Here is a 15,096-nt window from a genome sequence, read left to right on the forward strand (position 1 = left end):
TGCCAAAAGGCACCTAAAGGACTCTCAGACCATGAGAAACAAGATTCTCTGGTCTGATGAAACCACGATTGAACTCTTTGGCCCGAATGCCAAGCTTCACGACTTGAGGAAACCTGGCACCATCCCTACAGTGAAGCATGGTACTGGCAGCATCATGCTGTGGGGATGTTTTTCAGCATCAGGGACTTGGAGACCAGTCAGGATCGAGGGAACGATGAACGGAGCAAAGTACAGAGAGATCTTTGATGAAAACCTCCTCCAGAGCGCTCAGGACCTCAGACTGGGGTGAAGGTTCACCTTCCAACAGGACAACGATCCTAAGCACACAGCCAAGACAACGCAGGAGTGGCTTCGGGACAAGTCTCTGAATGTCATTGAGTGGCCCAGCCAGAGCCTTGACTTGAACCCGATCAAACATCTCTGGAGAGACCTGAAAATACCTGTGCAGCAACGCTCCCCATCCAAACTGACAGAGCTTGAGGGGATCTGCAGAGAAGAATGGGAGAAACTGTGCCAAGCTTGTCAAAGGTGAGGGTCTGAATACTTATGTAAATTTCACTTTTTTTTTTTTATAAATTAGAAAAAAATTCTAATAACCTGTTTTTGCTTTGTCATTATGGGGTAGTGTGTGTAGATTGAAAAAAAATATATTGAATCAATTTTAGAATAAGGCAAAATGTAGAAAAAGTCAAAGGGTCTGAATACTTTCCTAAGCCACTGTATATTAACATTGTCCTGTTCATTTCAGAGTTGCTCGTTGCAGACACTCATAGTGAGGTTTTTCTTCAGAATTCCTTTCGACTGCAAGGGGCATACCATAGTGATGCTTTATGGTTACAGGGTCCGACTACAAGGTCTGAGAAATAAGAGAAAATGTTGTGGTCACTGACATTTATTTGAATTCTACTTTAGCAACAACAGTTAAAAGGGACAACCAGTTTGATTATTTTCACTAACTAACACAGAATAGCATTGCGCATAGTACAGTCAGTGAACCAATGGAAAGTTCAATTTTTTTTTTAAAAGGAGCAACAATTCCAAGGTTATGTTCATGAGTATATATATATATATATTCCACATCTTCTTTTCTGGAGGGTGCTGTAAAGAGTGACAGATATTACATGGCACAATTGTAAAAGAAAACATTGTTCAGGTATTTTGGTCCATGCTGCACTACCTTACCAAATGCTGTTTTCTTTGAACTTTTTCTCTTGTTCCTGTATTAAAATACCATTCAATCATTTAAAGAGAAAATAACTACTTGCTTAAGAGGCTGAACATGGATACACACAAAAGTATAGTAATCAATAAGCATGGTACTGTACGTTACCTTAAGTAAAGAAAAGTTGAGATGAATGAAGAAATTATTCAACACAAAAAGAACTGCAGCACAAGCTTCAACATTTCTGAAGATTCATCACTTAAGAACGTCTCATATCTTTCAGTGGAAGTTTGATTTCCTTATCCATTCAAGTTCTGCCACTATATTACGCAGGTTGGCATTTATTGGGATGATTTATGTACTGGAGGCAACTCTGCAGTGGTCACTAGGTGGCACAGCCACAAAGTCATAATATATAACCTTACATTTTTACGATATAGCCAATTATGACTTTGCAGTTGGCCCATCTAACGGAAATCACTCAGTTCTGCCTCCAGGGCAAGATTCATGACAATAAACATCAACCTGCCCAAGGCAACAGGGCTTAGTTTTCTAATCAGAGGGATGTGTTGGTTACTATTTGTTCCCCTCTAATGTACACCCTAATCCCATCAACTACCTAAAATACCCACCCTCCAATGGCCTGCGTTCTAGTGGGATCTGTTAATCAAAATTTAAATCAAACAGCTCTAAGCCCAGCACTTCTGTTGGGAGATCCAGGGTCTCTGTTGAGATACCCAGAGTATCTGATGGGTTATCCAATTGTATGGGGGCATTCTCAGGCGCATCTTCCTTGGGCTGTGGGTCAGACCCACGCTCAGTCTCCATTGACTCCTTTGTGTCCGTTTCAATGGTGTTACTGTTGTCAAGAGCTGGGAGCTCCGTTTGGATTTGCTCTGTTTGTGGGGCCGTAGCCTCCAATGTTTCGCTGCTCTTTAAGTAATTCGGAGCAGCTTTGGACTCTATGACTGCTTTAGTGGACATGGCAGTGCTGGTGGTGGATGTGGTACTGCTGCTATAAAATATGTCAAATAAATCTTGTGCTTTTGCGGCAGCTAGGCTAGACTTCGGTTTTTCTGATTTCTTCATCACCTCACTTGGGGGTCTCTGCATGAAAGGAGGGGGTGTGACCATCACTGGGACATTCTGCTCACTCTCAGGGACTCCTGGTGCAGATACATCCGACTCCATGGTCATCATTATCAGGACAGGTGGGGGAGGCAGGGGAGTCTTGAACTCCGACATCACTGCTGAAGGAGTGGACGTGGGGGCTTGACTAACAGACTCCATTGTGGAAACTTTCTTTTTGTCTGGTGTAAAATGGGGACCTGGCTTCCAGGTGCCATCTGCTGACTCCAGTTCCTCACCACAGAACGCCTTGGAAATGATGTCTGCTGCCAGTACAGGGTCCTTTATAGGCTGGTTCTGTATGACAGGCAGAGGCGTCTCTCCACTGGCACCGGGGGGTTTGATAGAGGGGAAGGTGTTGAGAGGGGCCGGTTTAGCATAGACCCAGGGCCCAAGTCCGGAGGACTTTCTCAGGACCACGGAGGGAGCAGGAAGGTTTGGGCGTATTTTCCCAGAGTTGAAGGGTACCCATGTGTTAGTTGGGGGGATGACTGTCTTTCCTGACAGCTTGATAGCAATGCTCTTGGCTGCGGCCACAGACTTTGAAAACGCATCCGGGTCGTCATCCTCTTCAGCGTCTGCCTCATCTTCCTTCAGGAACTCAGCAGCCACTCTCTCGGCCTCCTTCGCAAGCTCATTTTCTAGTTTTTTCTTCCAACTGAACTTGCCAAAAGCAGACGGAGCCTTTGGCTCTACTTTGGTTGTTTCCTCACTTTTCTTGCGCAGCTTTGCTCTCAATGCTGGATTAGGCCCACAGAACACTTTGGGAGGCTCACCGGGTTTCTCAGGCTCAGACTGCTTTCTAGATCCTGACTTCTCATCTTCCCTTTGACGCTCACCCTGGTCTTTCCTTGATTGTCTTTCCTCCTTTTCATTCTTAGGTTTCCCATCCTCCCTCTCTGATCTACACCTCGCCTCCTCTTTCTTGCTATATTTGGGGTTGGGCTCTTTCCCCTTACCATATCTGGACCGGTCTTCCTCCTCCTCATTATGCCTCCAACTAAACTTGGGTCTCTCCTCTACCCTGCTAGACCTAGGCCTCTCTTCCTCCTCCCTGCGATTTTTTAACCACTCCTCCTCCTCGCTATGCTTGTATCTCTCTTCATCCTTCTTACTGTACTTGGGCCACTCTTCCCCCTCCTTGCTATGTTTATATCTCTCCTCTTTCTTGCTGTACAAAGACCTCTCGTCTTCCTCCTTTTTGCTATACTTGGCCCTCTCTTCTTCCTCCTCCTCCTCCCTCTTGTAATATTTGTACTTCTCCTTTTTGCTGTGCTTCGCCTTCCCCTCTTTCACCATGTGTTTGAACTTCTCATTGTCCTTTCCCTTGTCCTTTTTGCTGTGTTTATGTTTCCCTTCCTCCTTCTCTTTGCTCTTTTTGGATTCTTCCTCTTCGTGTTTGCGTTTGAGCTCAGAGTGCTTTTTGTCACCAACTTCCAACGTGAGTCCAGCCTGACGATCCAGGTTCCTTCTCTGTTCGTAGAGTGGATACTCATACATTCGTTTCTAGCAGAAGGACCAAACACATAGGTAAATCATTAAAGTTAAAAATAATAATAATACAAAATAAAAACTGTCCCTAAAATTAGACTTAAAGGGACAGTTCATCCAAGAGTTCTTACCTTGTTGGCAGTGTATGGACAAGGACAGAGTGCAATCCACAATGAGTTTGTTTACCTAGCCACCAACACCAAACACTAACAGAATTTTCTAACCAAAAAACAACGTTAATCAATGTACCCAATATTAGCATGTATGAAATTTCATGCCCAAATCATCTCATAAATTCAAACCAAGTCATTGAACTTTAGACTTTAAATGATTTTAGAAAATGCTTAAATTAGCAGTTGGTGACAGTGGCTAGGTGAACATACTTAAACTTGTATTGCAACCTCTACTGTAGGAAAACATAGTTCACCTAAATTACAAAATGATACATGTCTAAGTTATCCAAAGTAGCAGACCAGGGTTCAAATAGTATTTTAAATACTTTGCTTGAGGCTGCCTGGGGTGTCAAATGAGGTACTATTTTATGATTTCTATTGCACCAGGCAAGCTCCTTTTAAACATTTCAGATACTATTTGATCATAGGCCTGCAAAGTAGACAAAAGACTACTGTGTGCACAAAGCAATAACAAAACGCAGCAGGAAACCGAACCAGGTTTCCGAATTTCAAATTTGTAAACATCCTTAATGTAGCCCTAGTGAAATAATATCCTACTCCCAACTAGTAATGGCCTACCTTGTATTTCTCATTGTGAGTATGACTCGTGGCATGATCTTCAGCACAAATTGCATCCCCGTAAAACTCCTCGCACAGCTGGCAATAATATCCCCTCACAGGCACCAAAAACTCAGATCCTATGAGAGAAAAAGAGAGAGGTTTTTAAAAATACCTAATGGTCACAGGAAACAATCATTGATTATTACCTTTACTGTGCTCTCCATGGAAGAACCTGTTATAAAAGTAGATTGTTATAAAATGTAGGTCCGTTACTTGGAGAGTATAAGTACATTCAGTAAACATGGACATATAAACATCAACATTTGTAATTGACTAACGGTTGCCCAAAATGACCCCCTTTACATTGCATATAGAAATCAATGTTTATTTCTTACTTCTTATGCATAGTTTTGTATTCAGTGACTGCAAACTGTGGCAGTGATCCAGCACAAAGAGCCTAAAAGTAAAAGATTGCTAACAACATTTAACAGTACATTACAAATATTTAGAAAAAGGGAAATGTATAAAAACAGAAATTCAAGTTTGTACCTTTAGCAGGTTTAGTCATTTTCTCCCCTGAAGAGTAAATCTTATTAATCTCATTGTTGGAGGAACTTGACGTCCATGGTCGATTGTAAGGATCCTGAGTCTGCACAGTGCCAATGAAAAAAGAATGCATAAACAATTTGCTGTAAAAATACAAGACTGCACAATTCAAAAAAACAAAAAATGCCACGTTGGAAAGGTAAAGGAAATTCAACCAGATATGGGGACAAAGAACAAAAACAGGAGACCGCATTTTCATGATAGTAAACAAAAGCTCTTCAAGTCACTGACTGAACGACCAAGAAGGGTCCAGCTGCAGCCAATAAGTCCTTAGCAGAGAGCACAAGAATCCTTGCCGATTTCCACATCACATCTGCTGCGTTCATTTCAAGGTAGCTAACTAGCTAGCTAGCGGACTTCATAGCTAACAGGGCCTGTAAAGAGATGTGTCCATCCAAGTGTTTAATAAATAGCAATTTAATTATTAAGTTAAATGTAAACTTCACTATCTAGCTAGCTAGACAGGATTAACTGAAGTGTTGAATTGGATGATGATACCTTTCCCAAAACAATGACACAATGCTAGGTCATAATTCATTATTAAATATTAGTTCCGGCCATGCAATTTAATTGATTATCTTGAGCTCCAGCTGTGCTGGTAAAGGCATGAACAGCACGACTACCTGACCACTCAATCGCAAATGTATGATTAAAGACTTGTACATTAAGCAACACTGTCTAGCTAACACATTTCTTTATTGCATAGCCTTTTGCTTGTTCTCTGTAGTCTGTACGTTATGTGACAAGTTCCACAGCAAGACTCCGGAACTGCTGGAGCTGGAGTCTTATTGGAACATTCTATAAATGGTACACAAACCTTTCGGTGCGATTTGCTGTGCAAGTGTGTGAAAAAATCGAACATGGAACCACAAGTGACATTGCAGCTTTTGCACCAGTGGTTCCCAGCGTCATAGTATTCAAACAGGTCTGCTGGATGCTCAGGAGGCTGGGTACTGGCTGGGGATTTCTTAGTAGAGGCTCTTATGGACAATGATGCTGCCTAATGAAGAACAGAAGTTACACAAGTCAGCAAAAGAGCTAAATAAGCCTAGAGGAAGCAGGCAAAAAAAATACTGAAACACGGTATTAAAACGACAAAACACAAAGAGAATTTTACGATGTTCCCCAAACATTGAAATTTCAAAAACGCTCACCTTGACAACATAGGAGATCTGTGTTCCAGCCTTGAGGGAGTTACTCAGGTTATGTCAGAGAATCCTGTTTTTAAGGCTAATATTTGACTCGCATTGTCATATTCTTGTACGCTTATCTCCTCCAATTAATGGTCAAAATTACATTTTAAATACTGATCTGTGAGTTGAGCAAAAAAAGTTGTGAGAAATGAGTGCACGATGAGTTGTTCAGAGACCATGAGTGGAGTGGAAAAACATCAAATAGGATATTTCAGGAGATTTACTCCTCGCAACAAAACAGCTACAATTCAGAGTTGAGTTTCCAATGAGATCCATTTGACTTTCGTGTATTCTCATCTTCAAATATTGGATATGGAAAATATGTAACAACAATTATTTTAATTGAATACCCATGTTTAAGTGTTCTAATAAATTAGAGATACACCATCACCCTATTAACAAATTAGAAATAATTTGATCCAGTGGAAAGGATTAAAACAGTCCACATTATTGGGATCCCTCTCTGTATGCAAAGTATTCATCCCAACTAATCGCTGATCTCCTAGCTAGCCTACATGTTGATGGTGAAAATGCTCTTATGAAATGACAGTTAAACTACAAAGAATGATGTTAATCTTTCAATCCATGAAAGTAAATACCCTACATCCAAGCTTCTAACAAACATCTTACCTGACTGTGGCATCTCCAGAAACTCTTTCAGAGAAAAAGTTTGACATGGTGGTGGTCTTTCATAAACAAATACTGTGAGGGTGAGACATCAGAGAAGATGTAACCCTATGCTTAAATCACAACTGTTTGCCATATGAAACTGAACAGGTTTCCACATAAGTTGCAGGTTTAAAACATGATCATTTGTAAACATGCAGGCATTTGTAGACCAATTTTGAGATTAGTTGGGTCAGACATTGGCATACAAAGAGGGAACTTTTAAACCGAGGAGTCAAACTCTGCCTCTTGGACAACAACAACAGATGACATAGCACACGGTCTGTCCAGGTAAGCCTGAGCAGTATGTGCACCACACATTGTTTAACCCCATATATGATGTATAAGCAAAAAGGCTGAATGCCAGGTATTCAAAGTACACTTTATATACAAAAGTATGTGGACACACTTCAAATTAGAGGATCAACGTGGCACTGTCATAGGATGCCACCTTTCCAACTAGTCAGTTCATAAAACTTCTGCCCTGCTAGAGCTACCCCAACCAACTGTATGTGCTGCTATTGTGAAGTGGAAAAGTCTAGGAGCAACAACGGCTCAGCCGCAAAGTGGTAGGCCACACAAGCTCTGTCCTCAGTTGCAATACTCACTACCGAGGTCCAAACTGCCTCTGGAAGCAACGTCAGCAAAAATGAAAAAAATAAATAAATTAAATCCGTTATTTTACCAGGTAAATTGACTGAGAACACGTTCTCATTTGCAGCAACGACCTGGGGAATAGTTACAGGGGAGAGGAGGGGGATGAATGAGCCAATTGTAAACTGGGGATTATTAGGTGACCGTGATGGTTTGAGGGCCAGATTGGGAATTTAGCCAGGACACCAGGGTTAAGACCCCTACTCTTACGATAAGTGCCATGGGATCTTAAATGACCTCAGAGAATCAGGACATCCGTTTAACATCCCATCCGAAAGACGGCACCCTACACAGGGCAATGTCCCAAATCACTGCCCTGGGGCATTGGGATATATTTTTAGACCAGAGGAAAGAGTGCCTACTACTGGCCCTCCAACACCACTTCCAGCAGCATCTGGTCTCCCATCCAGGAACTGACCAGAACCAACCCTGCTTAGCTTCAGAAGCAAGCCAGCAGTGGTATGCAGGGTGGTATGCTGCTGGCTAAATAACTGTTCGTCAGCAGCTTCATGAAATGGGTTTCCATGGCCTAAGATCACCATGCACAATGCCAAGCGTCAGCTGGAGTGGTGTAAAGCTCGACACCATTGGACTCGGGAGCAGTGGAAACTCGTTCTCTGGAGTGATGAATCACGCTTCACCATCTGGCAGTCCGACAGACAAATATGGGTTTGGCAGATGCCAGGAGGACGCAACCTGCCTCAATGTATAGTGCCCACTGTAAAGTTTGGTGGATGAGGAATAATGGTCTGAGGCTGTTAATGATTTGGGCTAGTCCCCTTAGTTCTTAAATCTTGGCATACAATGACATTCTAGATGACTCTGTGCTTCCAACTTTGGGCCAACAGTTTGGGGAAGGCCCTTTCCTGTTTCAGCATGATAATGCCCCCATGCACAAAGCGAGGTCCATACAGAAATGGTTTGTCAAGATCGGTGTGGATGAACTTGACTGGCCTGCAGAGCCCTGACCTCAACCCCATCGAACATATTTGTGATGAATTGGAACACCAACTGCAAGTCAGGCCTAATCGACCATCATCAGTGACCAACCTCACTAATGCTTGTGGCTGAATGGAACCAAGTCCCCGCATCAATGTTCCAACATCTAGTGGCAAGCCATCCCAGAAGAGTGGAGGTTGTTATAGCAGCAAAAGGGGGATCAACTCCATATGAATGCCCATGATTTTGGAATAAGATGTTCAACGAGAAGGTGTCCACATACTTTTGGTCATGTAGCGCAATTACTGCTTACTGGTATTTAATGAATCAGACAAGGGCAAGTATACATTTAAATCAAAACCGTACCTTTTGAATAGTTACTTATGTCATTTAGACTCATATCATGAAATAAAGCAACGTTGACCTGTCACTTTCTGCAGAATAATTACATTTCTGCAGCAACAATGTACATGTTTTTCTAAGGTTTTACCAGTACTTCAGCTCTCTGGCTTGTGCCTGGAGCAGCTTACGGAATTCTACCTTGACAGAGGCCTGGACCCCAGGTGATACCTCTCGGCTGCGAGCGTGCTCCTGTTTCTTCTCCTTGTCTGGAGGTGGTGGGTGTGTTGGATGCTCAAGGTCTCCGGAAGCCCTACCCTCTCGCCGGGGCTTGTCAGTTGGTTGTAGACCGAGAATAAGAGCCACTTTGTCAAGCTCGCATCGTTTCTTCTCTGCTACCTCGTGCTCGTTGCGGAGCACAGCGATCTGAGACATGACCTCTTCCTGGAGCCGACTGATCTCTGACAGTAACGGGTCCTTATGGCCATCCTTTTCACGCCGCTTTTTGCGCAGCAGTTCCCCTACAAAGTCAACAATGAAAAATGTATCCAACTGTGCAACAACCTTCTGAATACATTTTTAAATGTAATTAACAAATATAGAAAAGGCTTTGAGATGATTGAAGTACCTTGCTGTTTTCGCAATCTCTCCAGTTCCTTCATGAGATAATCTTTCTTCTTCATGCGGATGTCTCGGTCTCTTCTCAGTTTTTCACGTTCTTCAAGAACCTACAGAATGCAGGAGAATCATTAGAGAACTAGTGTATGCCAAAACAGCATCAAATGACAATACTGTAGGCTTCATTTGAATTTAAGTGGATAGCTGAATACTCCACCTTTTGTTTTTGGCTTTCATTATTTATCTCTTCTAAAACCCTCCTGTCCTTGCCATTATCCTGAGCGGCCATCTTTGATGATGCTATACAGGAATAATGTACAAAATTAGACAGGAGTTACATCATTAAAACTACAGCTTACAGTATTTTCAGAAAGTATTCAGACCACTTGACTTTTCACATTGTTACATTACAGCCCTATTCTAAGAGTACTTATTTTCTCATCAAATCGACAAATTCCCCCATTATGACAAAGCAAAAACAGGTTTAGAACTTTTTGCAAATGTATTAAAATACATTTTTTTAAATTAAATATCACATTTACATAAGTATTCAGACCCTGTACTCAGTACTTTGTAAAGGGTCTGCACCATTGGCAGCGATTACAGCCTTGAGTGTTCCTGGGTATGACGCTACAAGCTTGGCACACCTGTATTTGGAGAGTTTCTCCCATTCCTCTCTGCAGATCCTCTCAAGCTCTGTCAGGTTGGATGGGGAGTGTTGCTGCAAAGTTATTTTCAAGTCTCTCCAGAGATGTCAAATCAAATCAAATGTATTTGTCACATACACATGGTTAGCAGATGTTAATGTGAGTGTAGTGAAATGCTTGTGTTCGATCAGGTTCAAGTCTGGGCTTTGGCTGGGCCACTCAAGGACATTCAGACTTGTCCCGAAGCCACTCCTGCATTGTCTTGGCTGTGTGCTTAGGATCGTTTTCCTGTTGGAAGGTGAACCTTCGCCCCAGTCTGAGGTACTGAGCACTCTGGAGCAGGTTTCCATCAAGGATCTCTCTATACCTTGCTCCGTTCATCTTTAGCTTGATCCTGACTAGTCTCCCAGTCCCTGCAGTTGAAAAATATCCCCCGCAGCATGCTTCTGCCACCACCATGCTTTACAGTAGGGATGGTTCCAGGTTTCCTCCAGACGTGACGCTTGATATTCAGGCTAAAGAGTTCAATCTTCATCAGACCAAATAATCATGTTTCTCATGGTCAGAGTCCTTTAGGTGCCTTTTGGCAAACTCCAAGCGGGCTCTCATGTGCCACTACCATAAAGGCCTGATTGGTGGAATGCTGCAGAGATGGTTGTCCTTCTGGAAGGTTCTCCTATCTCCACAGAGGAACTCTGGAGCTTGGTCAGAGTAACCATTGAGTTCTTGGTCACCTCCCTGACCAAGACCCTTCTTCCTCGATTGCCCAGTTTGGCCAGCTCTAGGAAGAGTCTTGGTGGCTCCAAACTTCTTCCATTTATGAATGATGGAGGCCACTGTGTTCTTGGGGACCTTCAATGCTGCAGAAATGTTTTGGTACCCTTCCCCAGATCTGTGCCTCGACACAATCCTGTCTAGGAGCTCTACGGACAATTTCTTCGACCTCGTGGCTTGGTTTTTGCTCTGACATGCACTGTCAACTATGGGATCTTATCTGGAAAGGTGTGTACCTTTCTAAATCATGTCCAATCAATTAAATTTACCACAGGTGGACTCAATGGACACAAAGTCTTGTAGCAAAGGGTCTGAATAGTTATGACAATAAGGTAGTTCTGTTTTTATTTTCAATACATCTGTCTAAAAAGGGGCCTCCCGAGTGGCGCAGAGGTTCTAAGTCACTGCATCGCAGTGCTAGCTGTGCCACTAGAGATCCTGGTTCGAGTCCAGGCTCTGTCGTGCGGCTGGGTGACCCATGGGGTGGCGCACAATTGGCCCAGCGTCGTCCGGGTTAGGGGAGGGTTTGGCCAGCAGGGATGTTCTTGTCCCATCACGCATTAGCGACTCCGGTGGCGGGCCGGGAGCAATACTGACACGGTCACCAGGTGTACAGTGTTTCCTCTGACACAATGGTGTGGCTGGCTTTCGGATTAAGAAGACATTGTGTCAAGAAGCAGTGCGGCTTGGTTGGGTTGTGTTTCAGAGGATGCAAGGCTCTAGACCGTCGCCTCTCCCGAGTCCGTACGGGAGTTTCAGCAATGGGACAAGACTAACTACCAATTGGTTACCACAAAATTGGGGAAAATGAAAACATGCTTAAAAAACTGTTTTCGCTTTGTTATTATGGTGTATTGTGTGTAGATTGATGAGGAACATTTGATTTAATCCATTTTAGAATAAGGCTGTAACATAACAAAATGTGGAGAAAGAGAAGGGGTCTGAATACTTTCCGAAAGCACCGTACGTGCTGCAGTTTCATTGATCACCAACCAAATGTATTTATTGAAGAGGAATGAACAAGTAATTAAACATCCACTTATTCAATGGTTTGTTCTCACCTTGTCTTTCACCCCCCTGGTGTAACTCTGGCTGGATGACGTTCAAGTATGGTCTGTCAAACGACGGGGCTTTCGGAAAATCTTCAATGGGAGATTGAGGAAGCATGCCCATAGATGGAGGTGGGTACATCGGCCACTGTTGGGGCATGTACGGCCAGTTCCCATACTGCCCAAAGCCATGAGGTGGATAGTTGGGTGGTACCAGACCACGTGTCTGGGCTTGGGCGTAGGCAGGAATGGAGATAGAAGGGTGGGTGGGTGTCACTGGAGTAGTTTCAGTCTTCACCTCTCCGCCGCCTCGAGTCTTCCCATGGGTGCTGCGTCTGTCAGATGGGGGTGACTTCTTCTGGCTCCTTCTGTTATCAAGGCTGCTGCTCAGGCTCCTGCTACGACTCGGGCTGTTGCTTTCGCTATGACTGCTACCACTGCTGGAGCTGCTCCCACTGTGGCTATTATGCATGCCCCTGCTCCTGCCTGAGCTTCTTGAAGAGTCACGGTGACCCCGCCTCCTCCCAGGATAAGGGGAAGGGGGTTTCGAAGGGGGCCTCGTTCCATGCAGACGCTCCTGAGTCCTGGCAGCCATCTTGCTGATCTCCGTCACCCCCAGATCCAGCCCAATGGTTTTGAGGAGGTCCTGGATCTTCTCGTACTCCTCCACGTCTTGCTTCTCCTTCCCTTCCAGTGGTCCTGTTCCTAGTGGGTAGTCATTAGGCTCTTCAACCTTGATATTATGGTCAGGGGTGGCAGAGGACCTGCTTTGATGCTGATACCTCATGTCCACCTGTTGCTGACGAGAGCTTCTCTGATCGACAATACCAGGATGGGCCTCTAGGTGCTGTGAGGCGCCATAGCTTGCCGGCTCACTCATAATATCACCATAGAGCTCTGACAGACTGTGTTGTTGACGGGGAACTCCTGCTGGAGTCTGAGACCTGCCCTTCTCTAGATCATCTTCATCGCCATAAAGGAACTTCTCCTCATCATCAATGTCTGGTACCCTCTTCCTTTTCTCCTCTTGCGGTGCAGATGCACCTCCCAACAAGCCAAGGATCCCTGCAATCCCACTGGGATCAAGTCTGCCCTGGGCCATGCGTGGGTCCTCTCTCAGTTCTCCCAGCATGGTGGCCAACATGTTAGGGTCCATGCCTTTCATAGCTGAGAGGAGACGCTCTGCCTCAGCACCAGGGGTAACTCTTGGAGAATCACTGTTCTGCAAAACAAAAAACGAAAGAACAATATATGTTGAACAAATTAATCATGATAATCATTTAGATAAAAGAAAAAAGGTAATTGTGGGATGACAGGGTTAGAATGAGTATGAAGATCGGTAATACACGACACAGCTATATACTACATAATTAATTTAACACACAATAAAATGGCATATGTCCCCTACCTGCACAAATGGGGGGGAGTCAGTCTCCGAGTCCATGCGCCTCTTCAGGATGGACTTTGTGGGCATGTTCATGTCTTCCATCTCTTTGTGGCGACGGGCCAACTCCAGCTCCTTGAACCTGCTCATCTTCTTTATCTTATTACCGCCTCCCTTGCTGCTCCTGCTACTGTTGCTACTGCTACTACTGCTAATGCTGGTACTGACACTGCGGCTCCTACTCTTGTGTGGACCAACACTCTTTGCTCTGCTTATACTGCGGGCCTGTCCATAGCTCTGGCCACGACTCCCGCTCCTGCTTCGGGACCTGCTTGGCAGACGGCTCTTGCTCCGTCCCCCCATTTCAGGGCTGCGGCTTCGGGCCCGGCTTTTACTCTGTCCCCCGAATTCAGGGCTGCGGCTTCGGGCATGGCTTTTGCTCCGTCCTACCATTGCAGGGCTGCGACTTCGGGCACGGCTTTTACTCCGTCCCCCCAATGCAGGGCTGCGACTTCGGGCACGGCTTTTATTCCTTCCCCCCATTGCAGGGCTGCGAGTTCTGGCACGGCTTTTACTATGTCCCCCCATTGTAGGGCTGCGACTACGAGGACGGCTCTTGCTCCGTCCCCTGATTCCCGGGCTGCGACTACGATGTCGGCTTCTCCCTCTGCTGGGACTCTGCCTCCTGGGGCCACGGTCGTCAGGGCCATCGTAACTGGACCTCTTTGGCAGGTAAGGAGGGTAGTCTCTTGAGGGTAGCCCTGCCCCAGGTGGTCCAGTCAATTCATTGCCCACAGTGATTACCAGACTGTGGTCTGTGGGGATGCCACCACGGGGAGAAGAATGAGAGCTCTATTGACAGAAACAGATTTGTAATCAAATCCCTTAACTGTAATCAGTTTCATTACAATAAATAGTTTGACAGGATTTTGAAGTTATTAGACACAGCATTTCGGCAAATTAATGCATTGCTCCAGTGAAAAGGAAATAGGAGCCAATGCAAGGGACAGGGCAACTTCCAGTTTCACTGTAAATTAAAATTGTACCTGCGCTGTAAGCTGGTTAACAATAAACAGTGACAAATAGTAATGATAACTAGCCTAGTTAGCTAGCTAACCAATGCGCTATGCAAACAGACAACATGCACGATTTTTTTTTAAAAGCTACATTTACCAATGTAATTAGCAAGTGGCAGACTAGTCGGCTAGACAGTATCCCGCACTTGATTATTGCACTTACTTCTCTTGGGGGAGGGCCGCTGCCCCAATATTCACCGCCTGGACCTCTGTGACTTACTGAATCGGGAGAAGGATACCTCCTGAGCGGTGGAGAACGCCTGTACGGGTCTGGAGGCCCGTCATGGTAACCCTGAAAAGGAGGTCTGGGCCTGCCTCTTTCTTCTCTAAACGGTGGCCCAGGATAAGGCCGGACAGGAGTAGGACCACGGCCCTCGCACTGCTGCGGGTACCCTCCTCGAGGTGGAAGAGGCCGACCACGATACATATTTCACTGTTAAATTGGCCCTTTTCTATCAATTACAGCTACTTGCTACCGCAGTGATTTCATGCACATTTACTTTTTTTTATTACTTACAGTCTGCAGTTGGTGATAACAAATGCAAGCTACCATGTAGCTATTTGAATTTGAGTGTTGAACGAACAACTCAGCGCTCAATTTGTTGTGATTTCCGGCCTGCTTGAACCTTCTTCTTT

General features: G+C 44.6%; 1 protein-coding gene across 2 annotated transcripts; it reads right to left on the reverse strand.

The window, feature by feature from the left end:
* Nucleotides 1-565: 565 nt before the first annotated feature.
* On the reverse strand, nt 566-15,096 carry LOC139381947 (zinc finger protein 318-like). Of its 2 annotated transcripts, XM_071125828.1 has the most exons (11): nt 14,624-15,096; nt 13,409-14,236; nt 12,013-13,222; nt 9,748-9,830; nt 9,541-9,640; nt 9,114-9,433; nt 6,276-6,305; nt 5,939-6,121; nt 5,065-5,164; nt 4,534-4,652; nt 566-3,796 (listed from the first exon to the last, which is right to left on the reverse strand). In XM_071125828.1, exons 1-11 carry the CDS (start codon nt 14,885-14,887, stop codon nt 1,826-1,828), a joined length of 5,208 nt encoding a protein of 1,735 aa, XP_070981929.1. In that variant the 5' UTR covers nt 14,888-15,096; the 3' UTR covers nt 566-1,825. The 2 variants fall into 2 exon arrangements, with proteins under 2 accessions (XP_070981929.1, XP_070981930.1); XM_071125829.1 differs by lacking the exon at nt 6,276-6,305.

The sequence above is a fragment of the Oncorhynchus clarkii genome, chromosome 23 (assembly GCF_045791955.1).
Source record: "Oncorhynchus clarkii lewisi isolate Uvic-CL-2024 chromosome 23, UVic_Ocla_1.0, whole genome shotgun sequence".
Taxonomy (NCBI): Eukaryota; Metazoa; Chordata; class Actinopteri; order Salmoniformes; family Salmonidae; genus Oncorhynchus; species Oncorhynchus clarkii.